Source organism: Zalophus californianus, chromosome 2, assembly GCF_009762305.2.
Source record: "Zalophus californianus isolate mZalCal1 chromosome 2, mZalCal1.pri.v2, whole genome shotgun sequence".
Taxonomy (NCBI): domain Eukaryota; kingdom Metazoa; phylum Chordata; class Mammalia; order Carnivora; family Otariidae; genus Zalophus; species Zalophus californianus.
The window spans coordinates 86,841,195-86,867,397 of record NC_045596.1 but is presented as its reverse complement, the minus strand read 5'-3'; the positions used below and the strand labels follow the sequence as shown (position 1 = coordinate 86,867,397).

Here is a 26,203-nt window from a genome sequence, read left to right as displayed (position 1 = left end):
GCTACAATGAACGTGGGTGTGCAAACATCTCTCTGAGATACTGATTTAGTTTCCTTCAGGTCTATACCCAGAAGTGGGATTGTTGGATCATATGGTAGCTCCATTTTAATTTTTTGAGGAATCCCCATACTGTTTTCCATAGGGGTTGAAACATTTTGCATTCCCACCAATAGGGTACAGGTGTTCTAATTTCTCCACATCCTCGCCATCCCTTCTCTTTTATCATTTTGATGATAGTCATCCTAACAGGTGCAAAGTGGTATCTCCTTGTGTTGGGCCAGTTTTATGAACTGCTTTCTCTTCTAGCCCATTCCACAAGCCTTCCAATGAACAAATAAGCAATATTCACCTAAAACATTAGTCCTTAATACATCTTGGGTCCCAAGACCACTTGGAGAATCTGATGAAAGACTTGGGACCCCCTAGCCAGTAAAATGCACACATACCATAAATAACACAAATTGTTTCTTGGGATGATGGGCCCCTGATACCTATTTATAAACTCCAGTTTAAGATCACTTGCCCTAAATTAAGCTATTCTCTGGCTTTCTCGACATCTAAAGATTTAATTCAGTGATTGGCTAGTTTTTCCTCCAAAGAGAAAGAGAGTACATATTTTTGACTTTGGGGGCCAGTCTCATTTGAAACTACTCAACTCTGCATTTGTAGTGCAAAACCAGCTACAGAAAATACATAAATGTGGTGCCTGGATTGCTCATCCGTTTAAGTGTCCTACTCTTGGTTTCAGCTCAGGTCATGATCTCAGGGTCGTGAGATCAAGCTCTGTGTTGGGCTCCACGCTCAGTGGAGAGTCTGCTTGAGATTCTCTCTCTTCCTCTCCCTCTGCCCCTCACCCCAGTCTCTCTCTCTCAAATAAATACATAAATAAATAATAAATAAAATCTTAAAGAAAAATGCATAAACAAGTATGTGTTTTGATAAAACTTTTTCGTAATAACAGGCAAAGGGCTGGTTTTGGCCTTTGGAGGCAGGGCCATGAGTGGCAATCCATGAATTAACTCTTTCAAAAATATTGGGTGGATTACAGTAGTTATGAACTGGGAAACTTTTGAACACAAGCGCGCGCGCACACACACACGCACGTGTGCACGAATGCGCGTGCGTGCGCTATGAAAGCCATACCAATCCACTGTAAAAGAGCAGGAGCTGCTGTATCTCCTTTCCTCTGGAATGCCTAGGATGGGAAAAGAAACCACTGAGATGATCCTCCTCTCCCATTCTATTTGATAATAATCTTTTATTTGCTTCTGATGGCAACTGGTGTCTTCTTTCAGTTGTTTTGGAACATCATCAGAACAATCCATTAGTGCTTCTTACCAGTGACATAGATTTATAGTACATTTTAATTTATGACTGGGGAGATAGGAACACACTCAGGATTTTGTCTGCATTTCTCTCTGCCCACATTCCACATGTCTTCTTAAGGACAACAGGCCTCTTTAAGGAACCTGTTCAACATTCCATCCTATGGTCTATTTTTTATTACTGTGTTTCTCAAATTTGGTCTTGGAAAGCACACTTGATGATATACACAGTAAAGACCTCCCAAAACTATAGCAATCTAAGTATAAATTCTATACAGTAAACACACATTTAAGAATCATTGAAAGAAAAAACTTGCAAGTACCTTGCTGATAGCTGCCAGCAAGTCTTCATGAAGAATAAATACTGTCAGACTAACCTGATCTATTAGGATAAAAGTCCCAGGTAGATCAAGAAAAAGAGATAGTTCTAATTTATCTTGGCTTTAGGAAGGTTAGGTAATTCAGTTGCATGAGGCAATAAATTTAGAAAACACGGTCCAGATAGCATAACTGTTAGGCGAGAATACAAATTGCTAGAAGGTAAAAACAAAACAAAACAAACAAACAAACAAAAAAACACAATACAAGGTCTTTTTCAAAGTCAGTTAGGAGCCTAGATTTTTTTTTTTTAAGTTTTCTCACCAGCCTAGCTAAAGAAATAAAGGAGCCAACCCAGACAGTGTCTTCAAGTCTTCAAAAAATACACCTTGGAAAAGCAATTCAAGAAGAAATGGAAAATATGAATATACCAATAATCATCAAAGAAATGTAATGAACACCTCCTCCCTTTGTTCTGTTCCCAAATATACTACATGGGAACAAGAACATGGAAAACCAAGCATTCAAGAAAGACAATCCTAATTTTATAAAAAACAGTTCTAGAGAACATAAAAAATATTTTTCAAAATCAGTCAATGGTGCTAGAGGAGTCTTGATATTCCTACCCAAACCAGATCAGGATAACATCAGAAAGTGACAATAGCACTTATGAACAAAGATGATAAAATTAAAAATGAAATCTTAGTAAGTGGAAGAATACTTATCTTGAGCAATTTAAAATTTTCCCTTTAACATTAGAAAATAAATTAATGGGATTAGCCTCACTAACATATGAGGAGAAAAAACAGATGTTCACCTCAGTGGATAGAGAAAAAGCATTTGCTAAAATCAGCAATCTGTATATGATAAAGCTGTATATGAATTGAAGGTAACTACCTTGTTCATATACAGCACCATGTTCAGGAATAAGAAGACTAGACATTGTTAAGATGTTAATTCTTCCCTAAGCAACCTCTAAATTCAATGCAGTTCCAATAAGCCTTTTTTCATGGACCACAACAAGAAGATCTTAAATTTTAGATGAAAGAGCAAAAGGGCAGGAATAGCTGAGACTATTTTAAGGAAGAAGAACAAAGCAGGGCCTTCCTCTGCCAGACATCAAGACTTAGAAAGCTTTAGGTTATTAAGGGAATAACTGGCATTCAGTATTCTGTTCAGATCACCTACTTCTTTCTATAATGCCTCCAAGATTTTCACCAAAGGAGGAGGTGGACATTGGCCAAGTTTGGAAGGGAGCCTTAGAAATATTGAAAGACTTAGGAAATGAGACTCAAAAGTTAAAATTAGGACTGTTCAGTCTGATGCTAATTCTGACAATGCTATACAAACAATAATAAAGAAAACGTAGGTTAAAAGTCGTACTTTTGAAGTATATTCGAATTTAAAACAAGGAAAGTTAGTTGATAGCTGTTACTCTTTTCCACTAACATAAGCACCTGAGATGCATTTTAAATGTAGCCTGAAGAATTTGGCTAAAATGGAATTTCCTTGAGGTGAGATATGGAAAATACACTAAAGATTTACTGAGAGAGAGGGTACGATCTCTTGCTCTGGATATCTTAAAAAAAAAAAATCAGATTGACTTTAATCTGTCAGGAAATTTGGGAGTTTAATTTACTAGAGGTGTTGAAATTCATAATTTGGATACATAAACTATTTCTAGTACGATTCTAGAAATAAGGTGCAGATGCTCTCTTAGGGTGAGGCAGAGGGGAAATCAAGCTATCTTAATTTACATGCATTGTTTCCTCTCTCCCCACACCTCCTTTCACTACTCCAAAAACACACACAGATGCTTTCCCAAAGTAACTGCTCTTAATTCAGCAGCAAACATGCCTTCAAGTAGTCAGTTAGACATCTACTTAGAGTCTCATTGTCATCACTCTGCATTGTGGCAGTTCTACACTCAAAATGTAATAAGGGATGAACAGTTGCCATTTAGCCAGGAATGTACTATTTTTTAGTCTCATTAAATTCAAAGTAAACTGTAGATGGTTTATGAAGGATTGAATATGAATAATAGATAGGATTAAACCAAAGAAAGAAACAAGATGACTTTAAAATTTGCAGTGAAATAAATTTGATTATGTATAAAATTCACCTTTATTACTATTATAGTCAACTCCTAGTTAAGTATATAAATCAATTTTAACTATCTGTGGTAAATTTTTACCCCTATACTGGATTTCCTTTCCTATCCAAGAAGTTCTAGCTTCCTTTTCCTAATTACTGAGAACTTCTTACGGGATATGGTTGTTGTTCTCAACAAAATATGTGCCGCATTCCAAAATTATGTGGGGCTATCTATTATTCTCAGATAATTGAGTGAGCTATTCTATACAAAGGAGTAAGCATTGTACAGGAAAAATAGTCTGTGGGACTCCAAGGCTTTGCATATGCTCCCCTTTTGACTGAAATGCAGGCAGATGGTGAGAAATGATCTGTGACTGAGCCCAGTTGTCAGATGTGTGAAGAGCAAGCTCCTCTTTTCTCATTGAAACAGCTCTAGTGACAGAGGAATGACATCCCGCTGTTTTAGTTCTTTATGGTCATTCAGTATCACTTATAGATATTTATTAAGCACCTTGTTTGAGCCATCCTCTATGCTGGGGCAGGTTTATCATGGAAAATATCAAACTAACATTTGTTGAGCACTTTATCTCCTTAAGCACATCCCCTTTTGTTCCATGGACAGGGAAATAACTTACCAGTGTCTTCTTCATAAAAACTATTCAGATGACATAGGCAGTAACTGTCACTTCTTAGTCTTTATTAGCACTGAATTTGCCAAACATATCTTAAAATATTAAAAAAAACAAAGACAATACAAACCAAAACAATACAAAAGTCCCACATGCCTGATGCCTGAATATGAGTCTGCAGAGGAGAAAGGGGAAACTTATATGTATTTTACCCCACATGGACAGTGTTAAAATGTAATATTCATTCTATAAATATTTACTGAGTTCTTACTATGTGCCTGAAGCTGGATTAATACTGAAAGGATAATGGTGGATAAAACAGCTTGCTGATTCTACTGAGGAACACGTAATAAACATACACATATTTATCATGGGGAGACAGAGGCACTGGAAGAGGTCAATTCAGATTAGTCGGGCAGAAAGGCTTGTTCTAGGAGGTGCTACCAGCTGACACAGTATCCGACTCACATTATATAAATTCTCAGGACCCTTTGGATCAGCCATCCAGTAAATATTCTCTGTTGCTGAATTTTGCATTTTCTTACTTGACTATAAACTGTTATTACTTGGGTCACATAAGCTAGACCTAAAAGTTAACAAATACAAATGAACAAAACCTGGCTTCTTTAGAGCACTATGAAAAAACATATAATTCTTTTATTGTAAATATTGAAAAAAAGTTTCTAATGTTTGGCTAATTCTTTAGTGCAGAACATTGAATTCTGTTACATTTTCACTTCCTTTAGATCAGTGATACCTAGTGTTATTTGTGGTCATGGATCCTTTTGAGAATCTGATTAAAACTATGGTCCCCCTCTTTAGGAAAATACTTGTCTGTTTTGATCTATGGGGCATAATTTTAGGAGAAGTTCACAACTTTCTCTGTGTCTCAGGTCACAAACCCTTTCCCTGACCACCCAAAATAAAATTTACCCCATTACACGTCAAAATGTATTCTAAAGACGTAATAATTTAGCGAGTGTGATTCTGGTACAAGAATTCAATAGAAAGTAATACAAGTGAAGAAAGTCCCAAGTATGCTTAGTTTACTAAAGGCATCTCAAATCAATGGAAAAGTTGGATTTGTATAATGGTATGTGAAAGTAACTAATGTGAAAATAAATATTAGATTTCTACCTCAAACCACGCACCAGAAGAAATAGTTGCTGGGTTACAGATTTAAGTATAAAAAGTAAAACTACTGAAGAACTAGAATACCAAATATATAGGTGGATATTTTTTTTTTATCGCTGGGTGGGAAAAATCTTTCTAAGCAGAAATCACAAGGAAAAGAGTGACATATGTGACCACATGTGTATTTTTAACTTTATAATAGCAAAACAAAAACACCTTCCTCCATAAAAGCCAACTTAAAAAATTGTAATGCAATAAAACTTTACTAATATTTATAGGAAAGACAAAAGTACCAGATGAAAAATGAGTAAGAAATATGGACACAATACTTGGCCTCGAAGCAAGAGCTCAATACATGTGTTGATTAAATTAATAAATGGATGAATAGGCAATTCACAAAATATAAATGGTCAATAACCATGTGAAAAGTATGCAATCACATGAATAACTTCAAGAATGAATATCAAAACAAAATAACACTTTTGCCCATCAAATTGGCCAAGATTAAAAAAAACTGATAATGCTGTGTTGGTTAAGGGTTTAGGAAAATGAATAATTGTATATTCCTAGGAGTAAAAACTCGTATCTTCCTAAAGGAATGTTTGGCATTACCGATCCAACACTTTAATATATGAGGCAGAATTTGCAAATCTGAAACTCCAATTTGCAAAACTGAAACTTCTCTAATCTTGTATAATAGAAAACAACTCCTTTCAGGTGTTTTCTGGAAAATTCCTTTCCAATAGTAAGTGTGAAAAGTCCACAGAGCAATGACAGGAAATGTTTATGACACATGCCTTCCCTCTTTGATTGATTCAATAAAACGCCCTACTCCAAGTCAATTGCATTCAGAATCTCCATTTCTAAACGGGAAGATGCAATGGCCTTTTCTTTCTGTTCTCTTCTTCCTTCTTTTGCCTTTCCTCCTCTTCTCTTCCTCTTTCAACTACATTGTTGGTGGTACATTACATTGCTGTTTGCAGTTATCTGCAACCTCCTTCCACCAAGGTTGTACATCCCCACTGTGTTAAAACTCAGGAGGGGCTATGTAGTTTGCTTTAGTCAACAAAATGAGGCAAGTGAAGTATATCACATCTGAGCAGAATCTTCAGTAGCTAGCTGATAGTTTGCCATGTCTATTTCCTTTTCCATGAGACCAGCTATGTTCCTAATAGAAGCCTCTTGGTCAGGTGTGAAGATAATGTGGCATAGTCATAACTGACTTGGATGGGTATTTGGTATAAGTGAAAAAAATACATCTTTCTTGTGTAGAGCTTCAAAAGGCAGAGAGATTTTGTTACTATAGCAAATCTCAGCTAATCCCGATAGGATTGCTAAGGAGCCTGAAATAGAATATAAGCTCTGCCAACTACTTGCTGAGTTCAAATCTGGGTCTGCTCTTACTATGAAACACTGGCCTTAGTTTCTATAAAATGAGATGCCTAATGGCATCTAGTTCTTAGGGTCATTACGAGGATTGAAAATGAGTTATTATTTACAAAGGACTTAGAAGAGTGCCTAGCAAATAGTAAACACTGTATTAGTGTTTGTTAAATAAATCTCTGTGTGTGCCTGTGTGTGTATAGAACAGAGTCTAGGAAGATGTAAAACAAAGTATTAACAGTGATTTAAATTTTTTCCTTTTTATTTAGCCACGTCTTCTAGTTTTTCTTCAACAGACATGTATTTCTGGCATATAAAAAAAATCTATTGAAAATGCCCAACTACTTTGCTTTGAGAATCTGCTTTTTAAAAATTGTAACTTAAAAAAGTATTGCTCCCTCTTAATGATTTAATTATATCACTTCCACAGAAACATATCTCTAATTTTATTATGAAAGCCAATAGAAAAACAGGTGTATGTGGAAGTTCTATTAATGGCAATTTTCTTGAATCATGGAGTGGGTAACGCCTGTAGCCAAAATCTTGAGAATGAGATTAAATGTTTAATTATTGTTATTCACATACTATATCGCATGTGTGCTCTGAAAATATTTTGATTTCTAATATGACTGAAATGTCTCCCTAAATAAGATAAAATTATTTAGTCATTAGTAATTATACCTCTCTATCTCTGAGCCAGGCTTGAAAGTTGATGAAAGATGATCTCTGGCTTCTAATCTTACAACTGTGGGGGGAAAGAGATCGTGAGGAGCAGCTTTGCTTTTGACAGACAAGTGTAAGGGTGATACCAGGTCACTTACTGGGACTGTTGTCATTGCCAACAACCTTCCTGCTGCCTGTATCCAACCTCTTTTATTTGCCCTGGCGGAGAAGGAGCTTTGGAAAGGATTTACACAGAAAAATGGTGTCCTAGGGGCAATCATTAACACCCATATCTATGACTAGCCACAGCCATCACAGCTGGAGAATTCCATGCCTGAGAACAAGCGTGGGAAAAAGTGGAGTCACTTCCTTTTGTATTCTCGATACTTACCATAGCGGCTTTTTTGGTGGGGTGCTTTGAGTCACCTGGGGTGGATGGAGAACTCTTCTGGACGGTGCACATTCTATAACAGGTAACTAACTCCAGAAAATTTAGGAAAGGTTTTCCTCAGGAGGTCAGGTCTAAGAGCAGAAGGATGAATGAGCTTAAGTTAATGGGAGGGCTAAGAGGAGAGTATTCTGGGTAGTGGGAACAACTAAAGGTAACAGCATCAAAACTATCAAATAATAAGTAAAACCAAACATCTATATTGAAAATTAGAAAATATTACTGGGAGTAATTAAAGAACACCTAAATATGTGGAAAGATATATTATGTTTATGGATTATAAGACTCAATATTGCTAATATGTTCATTTTCCCTAAATTGATCTAAAGATTCCAGACAATACCAAAAACCCCAGAAGGCTATTTCTTTTAAGGAAATTGATAAGCCAATTTAAAAATTTATATGGAAATACAATGGATTTAGAACAGTTAAAACAATCTGGAAAATGAGAAATGAAATTGGAAAATCACCTAATTTCAAGACTTACTATAAAGCTACAGTAATCAAACAAATTAATGGAGCAGACTAGAGACCCCATAGGCTCAGACATATACATCAGTTAATTTTCAACTGAGGTGCCAAGTCAATTCAATAGGAAGAGAAAAGGTTTTTAAATAAATGGTGCCAAAACAAATGTATATTTTTCAAAACCTACCTACCTCTATGTGAATATTGATTTGAGATGGATCATAGACCTAAAATGTAAAAAGCTAAAACCATAACGTTTCTGTAGGAAAACATGGAAAAAATCTTCATAACCTCAGGGTGGGTAAAGATTTATTATAGAGGACACAGAAAGTACACAGCAAAAACAGATAAATTAGGCTTCCTGAAAATTAAAACATTCATTATGAAAATTGAGTAGGCAAGCCACAGACTGGGAAAAATATTCTCAATACATATATCTGACAAAGAACTCTTAACCAGAATATATAAAGAATTCTTATAAGCCAACAACAAAAAAGCACAAACAACCTAATTTTAAAAATGAGTAAAAGACTTGAACATTGACTTTACAAATGATGCTTAGTATCACTAGTCATCTGAGAAATGAAAATTAAAATCCCAGTGAGGTACTATTTCATGTCCACCAGAATGGTTAAAATAAAAAAGACTGAGACCATATCAAATGTTGTGAGGGTGGTGTTGAGAATTAGAATTTTTATACATTGCTGGTGGGAATATAAAATGGTACAACCACTTTGGAAAAACTGTTTGGCAATTGACATTCATTTATTCAATGACCCAGCAATTCTACTACTAGGTATTTATCCAAGAGAAATGAAAACATATGTCCACAAAAAGACTTGTACAAGAATATTTATAGGCCTTATTTGTGATATCCTCAAAGTGGAAATAACCCGAATGAATACCAATTGGAGAGTGAATAAATACATTTTGATAAATTTATATAATAGAATGTTACTTAAGAATAAGAAGAAACTATTGATACATATAACAACATGGATATTTCTTGAAAAATACTATCTTGGGAATAAGAAGCCAGACACAAAAGACTACATACTAAATGACTTCATTTATATGAAGGACAAAAATAGGCAGAGAAAATGGAGGATGATAGAAATCAGAGAGATTTCTGCCTTTGGGGTAGGTGAAGTTGAACAGAAAGGGACATAAGAGAACTTTCTGTGCTGGTGGAAATATTCTGTATCTTATTTCTGGTGGCAGTTGCATGAAGATTTTATATATATATATATATATATATATATATATATATATATATATATATGTATGTATGTATATAATCTCCATATACATATATATGTCAAAACTTCTCAAAGTCAACACTTAAAATCTGTTATTTTATTGTCTGTAAATTAGACCTCCATTTAAAAAAGAAAGCCCAGGATAAAAGAGCATGGTATATCTATAGGTAAAAATGACTAAAAAACTCAGGGCTGATGGTTCTTTTTTTAAATTTTACCTCAGAAAACAAGAATTCAAGTCCCCTTCCCCTGAGTAAATTATTCCTGCATTTTAAGTCATGATGATGAAAGAGTTCCTTATTAAAATCTTTTTTCCTCATATGCGTCATACAGGGCTTGAAAACATCAAAATCAATGAAATAAATCTCATCTCAAATGGAATAACCTAGGGCATGTAAAAGCTAAATAATTAGCAGCATGTGAGAAAGGACATGTCATCTGTCTTTAAAAAGTTCAGCTGGTGGACTGAGAAGAGTGAGAAGAGAGAAATATTCAAATAAACTTCTAAACTCTGTACTCCTCCTACCTCCAATCTACATTCAATAAGTGTTAGCAAAGTAATGTAACTAAAAAATATGGTTGATATCTGGAAAACAAATCCTGTGACCATACATTATATTATGACATAAAGAACTAATTCATTAATTTTTCTTTTACATGATTTTTTCCATAGGCAAGGGACCATGTCTCTTGCAACTCATCTTTGTATCCTTAGAAGAATCTAGGCCAGGGTCTTGAAAATAATGGATCCTCAGTAATTATTTATAAACTGGAATTCATTAATCAATGTATTTACTGATTAGTTAGAATTTATGTCCAAATTACATACTCCCACAATGGGAAATTTCCTGCAAGTATTTTATGTCTTCATATAAAATGTCTGAACCAGTGATGATCTCAGTTGGTAATTTATGGGAAACATATTTAAAGAAGTATATGAAATGAAATACAAGTCCAACTCATCCTGGCTTAAAAATTTAACCATACTGTAGTTGCCTGACTGGATATTTTTAAAAATTATAGAAAAAGTACAATTGTTTAAAATACAACCAACCAACCAACAAATCCCACTGAGTCTAGTTTTGGTCTCCATTTGAATATCTAAATGATTATAAAGGCTGCAATGATTACAAAGGCTTCAATTCACTGTTTTGAACTGAACATCAAATTGGCAAGATGAGAAAAGCTGTGAAGTGAGAAGGAAATTGTTATTCCAGTGATGGAACTTCCACTGGTGAGTATTATTCTGTTGGCAGCTGAGACTTCAGGGGATTCTCACTATGAAAACCAGCGGTCCTTTAATCATACATTACAAGAGCATTTGTGATGCTTTGCAGGCAGCCTTTCTTCCGTGATTTTCCTGCTGCTTTCCTTCCTGAGCACAATAAGTTCAATATGGCTAATGCTGTTTTCTAGTTATGCCAAGAACCTCCTAAATGCCACTGGGTTTTCATCATGAAGACGGATGGCCAAACATGAATGTGAATATCTCCTTCTAAATGGGGACTCCCACGATCATGTTATTTTTGGGAGAGCAGCTCTCTGGCTCCATGGATATTACTTGAACGGAGTAACCACGTTCTTCTGCAGCTCTTGCTCGATCCAGATCCACTAGGCACATGCACTGTTTTCCTGAAATACAGTAAAATGGTATCATGAGACTCCCTACAGGGAACAGTGCAATTTCAATTTGTCCATCTATACAGTGACAAAATCTACAAGTATATGGCGAATGCTGTTTGCCCCCAAGTCCTGTTTAGTCTCTGTCAACCTAACTCTTGATCGGTATGGACAAAATACAATCACATATGACAGTTCACAGATTTGTTTCTGCTGCTAATTTAGAGAACGTTAACTTGCTTTTTGTTGAGAATGTTAACTTTTTAAAATGTATTTAATAAATAAAGCTCAAATACAGACTACAGATCCTATTTCCCACTTTGGTTAAAAATACATTTAAAGACCTTGTGCCTGCATTCCCTATGGAAATATGTTACCTGTAATATTGTGAAAAAATAACATCTATTTTAATAATATTTAAAGTATCATGCTAACAAAGAGGCATCTGAAAGATGGGCTACATTTGAACCTGGAATTTTTAGGACAAGGAAAAATGAGAAATAGAAAATATTTGAGAAAATTCTTATTTGTGCTTTGGTTATTTCAGGTGGATGTGTATGTGCTGTGTAACATAATCAATTTTCAGAACTCTTTCACCCCAATAAAATAGTGGTATTCAATCTTCTTTGTAATCTTTGGAACACAAAAGAGAAAACCTGACTGGCAAGCAAAGCAGCCAATTTGTGTTCCTTTGGCAAATGCAAATTTCTATGTTAAAGGTAGCTCTGGAAATAAAAATGATTTGGGCTTGAATATATTCAAAGCTATGGTTCGCTTTTATACTTTCAATTTCTTTAAATTCAATATACAAACTTCATCCTCCAAAAGGCTACTGACTATGCAGAACTTAATTCCATTTTCCCTCCTAATTATAATAATGACTAAACATTATTTTTATATAATTTATTTGGATGTCCACAGAAACTACTAAAATTGAACAGCTGCAGAAGTGAAGCCAGATAATTGAAACAGAGACGTTCTTCTGTGGAAGACAGAAGAACCCTCACAGAAAAACTGTGGAAGGTGAAGTCAGTAGGTAAGAATTGGCAATGAGGCATTCGGATTTAAAATGTTTATTTTGTACTTTTTTTTTTAAAAGCTCCTATGCCAAAAAGGATGAACTGTGTTAGAAATGATATAAAAAGAGATGTCTTGAATTCCATTTAGGCGAAATCACCCCCCAACCCACCCCTCCCCGTTCATCAACAGTTGTGCGGCAGACATTCTTTTTTTCCCTTAAAATATTGTTCATCTTTTAAGACATCTGTAAAGGCTCCCCCCCACCCACCTCTGTCTACTCTTCAGTTTAAAATGAAACATTCTCTGTCAGAGTAGACGCCCTGCATTCCTTCAGTACCCACCCTGGGTTTACACTACAGCTCATTCACCCTTGGCTTTGATCCCAGTCCAGTTAATTTTTCCTTTTCTATTACGTAAAAGAATCTCATGTTTTCACATGTTGAAGAAGTACCTTTACAACTGAAATTCAGTTGTTGGTAGTCTCCCTTTGGGGGCCTTGAAAGCTTCCTAAAAGGTTCACAGAACAAAAATATGGCCCATGCAAAGTACAGATGTCCACATTTGATGGAGTCCATGACTTTGCACATGACCTTCCTTCCCCTCATGCCAGTGATCAGGCCAAATGTTCCTCCTCCTCTTCAACTCCAGCAACTTCCCGTCTAGCACTCCCTGAACATTCACATGTACACTCAACTAGCTCAGAGAGTTGGGAATGGGGGAAGGAGGAGGCAGAGAAAAGGAGTGGGAAAGAGAAGGAGGTTGCATGCAGGAGAGAGAGGAAGAGCTTTTTCCATATCTTTATGCTCCGGAGTGTGAGAAAAGAAAGGAAATCAGGTCTCAGATGCCTCTCTGTATGTATCTTGCTATGCTGACTTTGACTTTAGAGTTTGAAGATAACTACTTCTCACATAACACAGTCCCTGCATGCAAGCTAATTATCCCATCTGGTGCTCAGCCAAAGAAATGGCAATCTGTTTTCCAATATACTATGATGGCCTCCAACGTGGGGGCTCTTCTAAATAATTTTAAAGATTATTTTTGACTCCACTCAATCTTCTCAAGCCCTAATTTTGGAACCTAGGCTTTGTATCGGTTCATAGTATGGCTCCATCATCTACCGGGTAAAGGATCCTGGACAAACTTTTGTCCCAGTCCTAAATAATAGTACATACCCCATAAGTATTTTCATTAGAATTTACTGAGATAATGGGTAAGGCATTTAGCTCAGCACTTAAATGTGCAGTAACTGTTAGATGTTATTGTCCTTCTAAATGTGATTTCTTTTTCTAAAGCAAAGTCTTGGATAAATTCATTACTTAAACTTAAAATGCTATTGTAGGTCTTCCAATTAAGGTAATATTTACTATTACAGATGTTGAATAAATTGGTCTATGATTAATAATATACAAGTATACCTCTTCCAAGAAAAAATGCTTATACATATTTTAACTAATTTTGGCATGCAAAGTTGATTTTTCCATCTTTATATATTCTTCTGTGGCTTTAGACGGATCCCTCAGTTTGTTCATAACAGTAAGAGATTTCACATAATTCTGCTCAATGTACAAATACTGAAGATGAATTTAAAAGTATTAATGTTGGGCGCCTGGGTGGCTCAGTCATTAAGTGTCTGCCTTCGGCTCAGGTCATGATCCCAGGATCCTGGGTTCGAGCCCCGCATCGGGCTTCCTGCTCAGTGGGAAGCCTGCTTCTCCCTCTCCCACTCCCCCTGCTTGTTTTCCCTCTCTTGCTATGTCTCTCTCTGTCAAATAAATGAATAAAATCTTTAAAAAAATAAAAGTATTAATGTTAACAAAAATGGGATAAAATACTCTTATACCTACAGAGCCCTTTTCAACATGAATTGCCTTTGCTGGGAAAAACAAACTTGAGTTTCTTGTTGATAAATGGACCAGTTTTCCCCATATAGAGCCAGTCCATTCATTCCTAGGCATACTGTATAATCTACTCATCAGCTGCTCTGTGAAAACACATACCCACAAGTCTTCGCTGGGGTGGAAGCTGGACAGCTGTCTGATCCGCAAACCTACACAGAATCATGTGTTCCTAAAAGAAAAAAAAAAAAACGATAGAATGTGGGTCTATTTTAATCTTCTGCTTCAAAACTAAAAATGATAAAAACTACCTCACTTCTCTGGAGTTCTACAGTTCAACCGAATAAAGTACTGCACAGGTAACACTTCTGAAAGAAACACATTTTCAGAAAATGGTACTCAATAACTTTTTCCCTTTCAAGTAGACTGTTCTTCAGATGCAGTTCTTAAGAACGGATGCAAGGAAAATCCTCAGGCCAGTTAGCCAGTTGCTTTTAGCCAAAATAGGGTTACAATGCATGATTATCATGTGTTAAACAAAAAGACCTAAAATTCACTTATATTTTTCCTTTAATAAAATTTGAATCTCAGGAACATGGCTCCAAGAAGTCAGTCTAGGTGGCTACCACCAGGGGAAAAGGCAGTACTGTAGAAGATCATCACTCTTTGTGGGTTCTGTGGTTCTGTAGTTCTCTGGGATACCCAGCAGAGTGCTGGCTGTTCCTATGTTTCTCTGGACTCTTCCCTTGTCCCTTTAGAGGAGAGGAAGCTGGCTCACTCCCTCTCTCCTCACTCCAAAGGGCTGCTGGAGGTGCATCTACTTTAAGGGCATCCGTAAGAATGACCTGAGGGAGTGGGGGGAAAATTATTCTGCTTGACAATTTTAGGAAAGGCTGCTTTCACGCAAAAAGAACAAGGCTTTATAGGGGCAGAGAGCTGATGAGCCTGCACAGTGCTCTGAAATAGGCAAGCAGCCAAAGGTGAGTGCTCGGACGGAGTGGGGGTACTGTGATGCTCCCAGGGCAGCTGCTCACTCGGAACAGATGCAGTCTCCAAGTGTGCAAATGATCTCACCTGTCAGCTTAGCCAAAGGCTTGAACTCTGATTCCTCGTTTGTCCCCTTTCGTCTTTTGTACATTCGACTTGAGGCCTCCATTTTTTAATAAGGTAATTGAAGTGGCTGTGTGATGTTGGTTCTTTTTGAAGGGTTACCTCTGTCTCAACTTTTATGCATTAAAACAACAACAACAACACTGTAATGCTTACTATAAAATTTAGTGGCCAATGGGTAGGACACTAATAACGTGGCTCAAATGAGTAACTTGTATTAAGCAGCCATGAACCGGCATCAACAAAGGGGCAGAAGAAGGATTTAGAATTATATAATTTGAAGAAAAAACAAGAAAAAACATGCCCTTTGTCTTCATAGTGTTTGAAAGTCAAGAGTCACTTAATGTTGAGGCAATCACCTCTGGTGTCCTCGCCAGATTTTACTGGAATTATTTGTATATGTGTTCTCCCCAATAGAAGTTAAATTCTGGAAGGGGAGGCACAGAGCAGAAGTCAGTAAAGATCTGCTGTATAAACTGAACTGTGGAGGAAAAGCACTTCCAAAGTAACTCTCAAGACATTTATTATTTATTTATTTTATTATTTAAGACCTTTATTAACGGGTACTTATCGTTTGTTGATTTTTTTTGAAAAAATCAAGTTGTAAACTTTTTATTACAAATTAAAAAATGAGGTTCTTAAAAATCTCAACTTGACCAGATATGAAACAATTTAAAAACCTTTAAAGGTGTATTGAGAAAAACCAGGTTGTTTTTTTTTAAAACACGTTTGTCATTACCAAAAAGAGACATCTTTAGGTAAAAAGAATAAAAACCCCATGCTGCATAGATAATGTAGATAGTTCTATTTATCTGCTCAGTGGGCAAAAAGCAAGCACTTAAGGTCTTCAGCTCCAATCTTTTGTTCATTTCTTATTGCTGGAATTTCATCTTCATTTCTTCGTGTTGGATGACTAAACCGGATGATGGTAGAGATGGTAAGCCGGCATTTGCTCAGCCCCGCCCTGCTCAGCCTCGGGAGCGGACGAATTCTCAGCTGGTGGATCGGCTGCTTTTGTCTCTGCCATCTTGTGGTTGAGGGTTTTCTGGGCGTCTGCGTCGGTAATTGAAGTCGCGGCCGTACCAACGTTGAGGTGGCTGCTGACCTTGGGTCTCATCTCCTTGATTTTCCTTATCTTCCGCATTGCCATCCTCTCTAGGCTGTCTTTGGCGAGAAGGCCCCCTGCGGAATCGTGGTCTATAACCCCGATACATATTCTGTCTCACTGGTCTACCTTGTTCTCCTGCACCCTGGTTGTCAGCACCTTCCATCCCTTCTCCCTGCACAGGAGGGTTGGAATACTGTGGTCGACGCCCATAGGGTCTCCGCATGTAGTAAGGTGGGAACTGTAGCCTGCGGTAGGGCCGGCGCTGTTGGGCCTGGCCTTCGGGAGCACTTTCCGATCCCTCGTTCTTTTCCCCACTCTCACTACTCTGGTAATTCTGCTGGGAATTGCGTGGAGGACCCCTGCGACGTGGATGGCGTCTATACTGGTTACGGTCTGCTGCATGTTTACTGCCTTGCACTGGAACTCCGCCAGGGCCTGTCACATTTGCTGCCCCCGCACCCTTTTCTCCTTCAACAACAGCAAACTCCACAGTCTCTCCATCTCCTACACTGCGAAGGTACTTCCTGGGGTTATTCTTCTTTATGGCGGTCTGGTGTACAAATACATCTTTCTTGATGTCATTCCTGTTGATGAAACCATATCCGTTTCTTACATTGAACCATTTTACTGTTCCCAAAACCTTCGTTACTATGATTTTATTGTCCCCGCCGGTAGGCGCCGCCGATGTGAGGCCGCCCGGGCCACCGCTCCCTGCGCCGCTGCCAGTGGTGCCGGGCTTGGTGTCGGCAGCGCGGAGGGCGGGGGCGGCGGGCGGCTGCTTGGTCTCCGCCTCACTGCTCATGGTCGCGGTGATGGTGACTGAGGTCGGCTGCGGCAGCTGCGGCTCCTCCCGGGGTGTGATGGTAACTAGCCTGGCCGCGGCGGTGGGGCTGCTCAGGGCTCTCTGGGGTCCGCTCTCCACTCCCGCTACCGATCCAACTCAGCAACTCTCAAGACGTTTGGGCACTACCTCCATTTAGTTCTGCCTGGCGGCCCACCCATCATGGTTCAGTTAAGAAAGATCTTGCCACAGTATCCAAGAAGCTCAGACTTCTCTCTGGAGCCTTTATACCTGAGACTCTCAAAAGGGCTGGTGGCCAAGCAGCTTTTGGGGGTGTGGGAGAAGGAGTAGACCCAGTAGACTGGGTAACAGTGAGTTTTCTGCTCTCTGGAAGAGCCTGGGTACCCTGTCGCTATTCTTTAGAAATGTTATGTTCTTTTCTAGCCAGTGAGACTGGGGCACCCAGCCTCTTCACTGCCCTAGGTTTTTTCCACGCATCCTCTCAATTTGTTTTTAGCCAGCATCACTCAAAGAGGCATTAAAAACAGGGCCCTAGTTTTTATTTTTCAACTCATTGTCTACTCTATTGGCAGGGTATTATAAGAGAAAGGTAAGGTGTTTTGAATATTATGAAAACAAAGTTCCTGGGGTCCTAATGTTTCCCAAAAAACCTTACAGTTCCCTAAGACATACAAACTTAAAATCCAGTAAGCAAAGCATCAACACTCTTCCCTCTGTAGTAATCTGTTTATGCTCAGAGCAGGGGGAGAGGTGAGGAGGGGGAAAGGGGAGGGTGGGAGACAGAGTTGGAGGTGCCTGTTTAAGGATTATAAAGTAGAGGTGAAGGAGATATATGTGCCAAGCTGGTAGAAATGAACGTTTTTGAGTCACTGTCCCCCACTACTTAACCGTTGGATGGAGAAGGGAAAAATCTTGAAAGGTGGGGCCTGGCATGTAAAATGAGACTATATATTTTTAGTGAGTCTACAAGAACTGAACTAAGAATCTAATTTATCAAGTTTTAATGGGATTTTCATGTATTTCTGGCAAATATCATTACTACTTTTTAGAATGCATTTGTCATGTTATTGACCAATTAGTTAGAGGTAATATTCAGAAAGCTGGAAACTAGTTTGCTCAGATTGATGCCTCAGAACTATATAATGTTCTGACTACTGTTGAGAAATAGTTCTTGTATTTCTTCACGCCTTAGGAGTAGAGGTGCTGCGTTTGTTCCAGACCAGGGGTTGGCAAACTCTGGCCTACGGGCCAAATCCAGCCTATGACCTCTTTTTGTATGGCTCTCAAGTTAAAAACAGTCTTTACATTTTTAAAAGATTGTACACCACCACCACCAAAAGCAACAAAAAATGGCAAGGACAAAGCAGAATAGCTGGGAAATTTTAAGTGGCTGACAAAACCTAAAATGTTTATTGTCTGACCTTTTACAGAAAAATTTGCCTGTGTTCTAGATTATCTTCTCAAAGATGTTTATACAGTGAGCAACTCTGGAAAATACATAGTTTCGCTCTGGAGCAAAGGGCAGGAATGCTTGCTTAAAGATTAAATCTTAAAACATTTGGGTTTCCTAAGCTCAGCTTCCCTCTCCTGTACTGCAATTCACTGTGTATGTAGGTGTCGCATGGCCCATTATATACTGCCCTGTGGGAACTGGGTCTCAGAAAGTCAGGACAAAAATGATGTTAGTCTGGCTACTCCTACTGCCAGGTCTCTAACTCAGAAGTCTCCTATCTGCCGGCATCCATGAAATTGTGGCAGGCTAGCATGTGAACTTGCAGGGTAAACTCTCAGACCCTTCACAAGTCTTGCCACCTACTTGGACTTTAATCTTGATTCACAAAACAAAACAAAACAAAACATAAAAAAATAAAACAACCCCCCCATATTACATGTTGATGAGTAATTCCAAGGTAGCTATAGGTTATATATCCCATTAGAAATTTGGGAGGGGAAAAATATAAAGAAGGAAAAAGTATATTAGAAAGACATCTAGAACTTTTTAAGGTTACCTTGTATGATAAAGTTTTCTTGAATTGTTCACTGAAATAGAAAAGAAAAAAAAGAGTCATTATTTTAAACACCAAAGATTAGGAGTCGAGATAGTCTATATATTTCTATATAGAAATATAGAAAAAACTATAAACAAAAGTAGGTATTTTATCTGAGGAGTACATAATGCTATCTTACACTAAAAACTATGCCAGTTTGAAATGTCTTTATAAAAAGCTAAAAGCATACTCTCAGTATACTATTAATTTTGAAGATTTTTTCAAAGATTGTTTACACTATTAGAGATTCACAACCATTTTTTTTTTCTCTTCCCCACATGGGTACACAAAGATCCAGGTTTTTTTTTTTTTTAAGATTTTATTTATTTGACAGAGAGAGACACAGCAAGAGAGGGAACACAAGCAGGGGGCGTGGGAGAGGGAGAAGCAGGCTTCCCGCGGAGCAGGGAGCCTGATGCAGGGCTCGATCCCAGCACCCTGGGATCATGACCTGAGCCAAAGGCAGACGCCTAATGACCGAACCACCCAGGTGCCCCAAAGATCCAGGGGTTTTAAAATGTAGGTTTTACTACTATTTTAGATATGGTGAGGCCAACAGATCAGGAGATGTTTGCCATGGAAAAGATAGTTTTTTCCCAACAATTCCTAAGAGAGGGCATGCCATGCCACAGAGGGCCACATGGGGAAGCACCAGGGCTGCTTAGGAGGCAGAGGGAGTGGGATACAATGTGGGCAAGAGTCTTTATTACGGATTATATTGGAATAGCTGGCAAGGCAGGATGAGCAAACTTAGGACTGGGTAGGACTGGGTAATGTCAGTGGCTTTGGGGATAGGGGCTGTCCCTAGTTGTCTGGTACCTGACACAGGTGATTAGGGCAGGGGGATAATGGCCTGGGAGTGGTCTTCCACTGACAAAAGAAGAAAATGGCAATAGATCTACACAGATACGAAAAAGCTGAGACACTAAAGTAAGATTTTAAAATCAATTAAGTGAAGCCACAGGCTGAATAACTCAAATTAACATTCTTAAAAATCTTTATAGTGCTAGACTTACAGATTTCTTGATGGGTTGTAAAATATACATTTTATCTGTATAGATTCAGAACAGAGTGAAATTTCAGCTATTGAGTAAACCTTAAGTTATACTTAATTTGCCTTTCCAAAGTTCCTTTGGTTTTCTCTCAACTAGTTGCAAATTGTGGTAAAGAACAAAACACTGAAATAAAAAAAAAATCAAAGACAAAGAAAAAGAAGGCTATTGTTTGTACTTTATTACTTTATTCAGAAGTCTTTAAGTATAAATTCTGATGGAAACTTTCTAAGATTTCTTAAAAGTAATCATGCAAATGATCAAGAAATCTTTTTTGATACATTATACAATTTTTTAAAACTAACATATTTAATCTATTCTGTAATTAAAATGACCAGCATGATTCTCAGTAACTATGATTCAGAGAGTGAAATGTCGTGACCACCAAGACAACAGCCCTCCACTAGGTTAGGCCAAAGGGGTGAGAAATAAAATGTCTCTCTCTTGTAGGTGGGGTAAGGACTGTAAAAGTGGCTGTCCGACTTGCAGATTGATCAGCACCCATGGGCAGTATTTTATTTTATTTTATTTTAAAGATTTTATTTATTTATTTGAGAGAGACAGAATGAGAGACAGAGAGCACAAGAGGGGGGAGGGTCAGAGGGAGAAGCAGACTCCCCACCGAGCAGGGAGCCCGACGTGGGACTCGATCCCAGGACTCCAGGATCGTGACCTGAGCCGAAGGCAGTCGCTTAACCAACTGAGCCACCCAGGCGCCCATGGGCAGTATGTTAAAAATACCACTGCTAGTACTGTACCTGGCCCAGCGCACATTTTATTGAATGCTTACTCTGTGCCACTAAGTGCTTTACATATATATCATTCAATTCTCACAAAAACCTTGAGTTAGTTACTATTATAACCTCCATTTTGTAGATGAGAAAATGTAGGCAGAAAGAGCTAAAGGGCTGAAGTAAATTGCCTGAGGTGAAAGGACTTACAAAATTCTGAGGAGGCGATGTTTGCCGCCCCCCCCCCCTCCCCCCGGGGCGGAAGACTTCCGGGTCTTAAGCACTTAACCACAACACCTGCTGCCTCTCACAGGTGATGAGAAGTGCTGAACCGATCAGATTTCTTAGCCAGGTCACTCTCAGACTGGCTTCTAAATTTCAGGAGTTGGGTCCAGGAGAAAAATCAAGGAGCAGCCATAGAGGAGATCCTCTCTTCCTTATATAACTTATAAATAGTACCTGCCTTTGTGGAAAGAGGAAGTGAGTTCAAAACCGAACTCTCATTGCAACTTTGTATCAAACGAGTTTCGGGCTTTAGCTTTATTCCCCACATTGGTGTCTTAGGGTGAACACTACATTTCACCTTTTGGGAAAATTAAACTTTGAGGTGTTCTGAATGAAACCATAACAGCAAGGGCACGTGACAAAGGAAGCCCGTGTTTTGATGCAGTGCTCAATCACCATGTCTGTTGCCACTCCACAAGCATGCAGTGCCACCTGGAAAACAAAACCAGACATCAGCACTAAGTTCTCGCTTAATCAACAATGCTACTTCTGTGACTTTTTCCCTTTTTTTTTTTTTTTTTTAACTCTTTGTGAGGACTGAACATCTGGAGGTTTCAAGTTACCAGAACATTATTCCGTAATAGTTTAGATAGTTCTCATTTGGACATACCACAGGACTAGTTAGCTATTCATATTAATTAAGAAAGCTAAGCAAGATTGAAAGATTACAAATGGAACACTGCAAATAAAGCATAAGATTCATTCAGCGGAAAATCTGACATGATGTTAAATACGGAAAATTTAATATGTGTGCATGTCTAAACTAGTGCTCTTGCTGATTATGAATTGTGGCAGGAACACTAGATTGAAATCCAAATTTCTAGTCTCAAACTGTAGTTGCCTTTGAGATCCTGGGCCATTTAAAATTTAACTTCTTTGGGCCTTGGTCTGCTCAACTATGAACTATGGTTAACAATATTGACATATAACAATGCTGTTGCAAAAATTAAATAAAAATGTATTTGAAAACATTCTTTCAAATGCTGTATGAATATAATCTAATCAATGTTGTATGAAAACTGATCAAATCATATTTATGGAGCCCCTTTTCATCTTCATATAACAGTTCTTATTATCGGTGAAATCCATGAACTACTTTCAATGGGTTTATTTAAAAAGGAATAAAATTATGAATTGGAATCTAATTAGGGCTTCAATAATGCATTAAAAAACCTCTAAAAATGATCTTAAGATATGTTTTCAAAACAAATTCCTTAAATATATCTATATTGTGTCACAATCTAAAGTAGACAATTATGAAAATTATTGGACTAAATAAAGCAAAACAGGACCCTATGGAAAAAAATCTGATATGGGGATCTTAAAAAATAAAGCATTTTGTCAGAAAAATGCTCAGATCTCTGACAACTTCAGGGTAGGGAGGGGCTTTTAGAGTGAAGAGACTTTCTGGAAATTTCTGGATATGAGTATCATAAGCTAGATTCCCCTCTTAAACTGGAAAACCAAAAACAATGTTGTATTGGGAAGAGGAAAGCATGCTCTCTGCTCATCATCCTTCTGAATCTCCTCTCCATCTAGGCTTACATCAATTTAGAAGTCAACAATCCCTGTGGTTGTTGTCAATCCACTTTTCCTCTTTCACTCTGAAAATTGAGCCTGGGAAGGCGGCCGTTCAGTGAAGGCAGGCACTACTGGGTAATTGGGAGTGAAGAACTTTGATTTCTCATCTGTTCCTTTTATTTAGTCAGTTTTGCAGAGTAAAAATCAGGCCAGTTATTTTCATGAGTAGCTGGAGAAAGCCTCACCATAAAAGTTATAAATGCATTTTCCCCTGAAGGGGAAGAAAAGACAACCAATACTCCCTGAGTGCCCTTTATGTGGGGCCACTATGCTGGGTAATGGCATGCAGATCTTTCTATGCTCACAACAGCCCTGAGTGATTTTATCTCCGTTTTAGAAGTAAGGAAACTAAGGCTCAGAGAAATTAAGAACATGCCCACAACAAAGCAGCTCCTGAGCGGCAGGATCCTGAACCCCATGCATTAATTATATCAAGCTGCTTCCCCGCAAAACTCTTTTAAGGCTCTTAAAGAAAACTTTAGACAATTTACTTTTATAAATCTCTCTTTACTTAGGTTCACATTCCTTTTGCTACATGCAAAAGAATGAGTTTATTTCCCTCATTTAAACAAAACAACTAAATTTAAAAACTATTTACACAATGGATTTTAGTCCTAAAAGGTTTTATTGCTTCATATGCTCCTAATTTCCATTGTTACCAAATGCCGGTCAGAAAGAACAGGCAAATAATGAAGAGAGATATAGATCAATGGAATGATTTGAGTATGAACATTGAGCCTAAAACAAAGGTGGCACTTTGGACCACTGGGAAAGAGATGGACTTTTAATTAATTTTTTTTAAGATTTTATTTTTAAGTAATCTCTATACCCAACGTGGGGATCGAACTTACAACCCGGAGATCAAGAGTTGCATCCTCTACCAACTGAGTCAGCCAGGTGCCCCAAAGATGGGCTTTTTAATAAGTGATGTTGGGTTAACCTGATAGCCATATGAAAAATTAAATTAGATCCTTTCCTCTCACCACACATAGTACATTTCAAGTGGATTAGAGATTTAAAATGCAAAACAACGACAACAACAACCATGAGTAAATTCCTCTATAACCTAGGGGAGTAGAAATACTTAACTATGTCTGAAATTCTACATACAATAAGGGATAAGGTTAAAAAAATTGACAAAAAATGAAAAAAAAATGGCAAAGAAACAAAAACCATACATAAAAAGACAAATGACAAAGAGAAAAAAATTGGCAACTTAAAGCATTAACAAAAGGTTAATATCCCTTATACATAAAAAGTTTCTAAAAATAAAGAAAAGTATAATAATCTGATAGTAAATGGACAAGAGATTTGGAAAATTCAGAAACAAAAATATGCAAATATGTCTTAAACCAAAGTTGTCCAATATGGTTCAAAATAATAGAAGTATTTAAATTACATTAAGATATTACTTATCACCTATTAAAGTGGCAAAAATTCTAAAATTTGATGACAATCTAGGGTATGGTGAAACAGACAATATCATACATTGCTGGTGGGAATATAAAAATGTCACAACCCCATGGAAGAGGAATTCAGCAATATCCAGCAAAATGACATGAGTAATTTGCGATCTCACTTCTAAAAATCTGTTCAAGGGATACACTGGCTAAAACATAAAAAGATTTATTCATTGAGGCAATACTTGAAATAACAACAAAATGGAAACAAGCCAATTTTCCATTGACAGAGGACTTGCGGCTTACTCTGAAGCTCTAAAAAGGAATGGGGAATATTTCCCTACATGGCCATGGTAGATATTATTAAATGAAAAATAATGTTAAAAATTGTCAAACTATTTTCAGTAATCATCATTGGTGTCTGTATTTTTGTTTTAGGACTCAAATATGTATATTGTGAAATAAAGCGAATAAGAAATTTGCTGATGCCATTAGGAAACAGATTTTTTTTTAAGCACAGGAGAAAGAAGAAAGAGATATGAAATAGCTAGGTGAGGCTAAGTTAAAATCCCATGGTCCTGAATTTAAATTGGCAGTGTCAGTATGTACCCATGATGTTAAAAAAAAAAAAAAAAAATTGCCTTGCTAAGACCACAGTAGAGCCTGGAAACAAAGACCAAACCAGTAGCAATGACTATCCCCAGTACCTAAATTGTGGTAACCGAAATAGCATTTTCCTTTAAAAGAATTTAGAGCTGCATGGAGAAATAGCTGCTGCCAGGTAGGAGGCAGGAAATGCATAAGATGAGTTGGAACATCGTGTTATACTGAAAGCAGGGACACTATGACATACCACTGAAGTCCTATCAATAGGAGACTCAGGAGCTAACCTCAAGAGGCTCCCACTTAACATATATGGGAATATCTGAGCATCAGATATATATAATCCTTAAGTGCAATAATAGTAAGTGTTTCAAACATTAAATTGATGAGTCAATAATTGTACTGAGGGAAAAAAAAAAACTAGTCACTTTCAGTAGATAACCAACTCACTTTGAAAACCAGAAAATACAGGGAAAGAATCGAATTTTATCTGGCCTTTCCTAATGTACTGTACCTCTGCATAACTGAACAGTTAATAAAGGAAAGTAAATGAAGATGGAATGATAAGATTAAAAGAATATCGCCATTTTGCAATCCTTGCTAAAGTAATGGCGCTAAGGTCAATGATCACAAATGCTGCTGATGTTGCACAAGAGACAGCCAGACATAAGTGCCTACTGATAGAACACACCACCACCTTTGATGTATCCTTACCCCAAAGTAAACCTGATCTGATTATGTCTTTACAATCTAGATCTAACTACCAATCTCTAAGCAATCTCGGGAACAGAGTAATATGTGAAACAACACCAGGAGGATATGATCAGCAAAATCCAAATTGTGAGAAACTGTAAAGGAGAAATGATATGGTCATATAAACAATCTTTAAGGGAAAAAAAGAGACAGGGATGGTGTAGTAGGACGAGTGAGTCTACCTGCTCATACCTGAAACATGTCAACATGGCAAAAAGGATTTTTTTCAGATGTAATTAAGATTAAGAACCTTAAAATACCAAGATTAGTCTGGATTTACATGGGTGGGTTCAACTGAATCACATGAGGACTTCAAAGTAGAGAACTTTCTCAGACCGGAAGCAAGAGAGATGAGACACAAGGAAAAGTCAGAGATGTGAGGCATGAGAATGACTTGAACCACCATTGCTGGCTTTCACCAGTAGCTCTAGAGGCTGAGAATGAATACTGGCTGAACCAGCAAGGGAGTTGGAACCTTAATCCTACAATGCATGGAACTAAATTCTACCAACAACCTGAACCATCCCAGAAGTG

General features: G+C 37.6%; 2 protein-coding genes across 3 annotated transcripts in view; both read right to left on the bottom strand.

Annotated features, from left to right (window-relative positions):
* Positions 1-9,767: 9,767 nt before the first annotated feature.
* The window catches only part of GSTCD (glutathione S-transferase C-terminal domain containing), a 131,972-nt gene continuing 115,536 nt past the window's right edge, over positions 9,768-26,203 (bottom strand). For both annotated transcript variants that reach the window (XM_027599626.2, XM_027599625.2), the window contains exons 9-12: positions 21,631-21,764; positions 19,226-19,256; positions 14,359-14,428; positions 9,768-11,353 (exon numbers count right to left, since the gene is read on the bottom strand). In XM_027599626.2, the coding sequence (XP_027455427.1) occupies positions 11,217-11,353; positions 14,359-14,428; positions 19,226-19,256; positions 21,631-21,764 (372 nt within the window). In that variant the 3' untranslated portion in view covers positions 9,768-11,216. The remainder of the gene's footprint in view (positions 11,354-14,358; positions 14,429-19,225; positions 19,257-21,630; positions 21,765-26,203) is intronic.
* Positions 16,170-17,216, bottom strand: LOC113925097 (Y-box-binding protein 1-like). Its single transcript, XM_035726283.1, has one exon. The coding sequence runs from the start codon at positions 17,214-17,216 to the stop codon at positions 16,299-16,301; it is 918 nt and encodes a 305-aa protein (XP_035582176.1). The 3' UTR covers positions 16,170-16,298.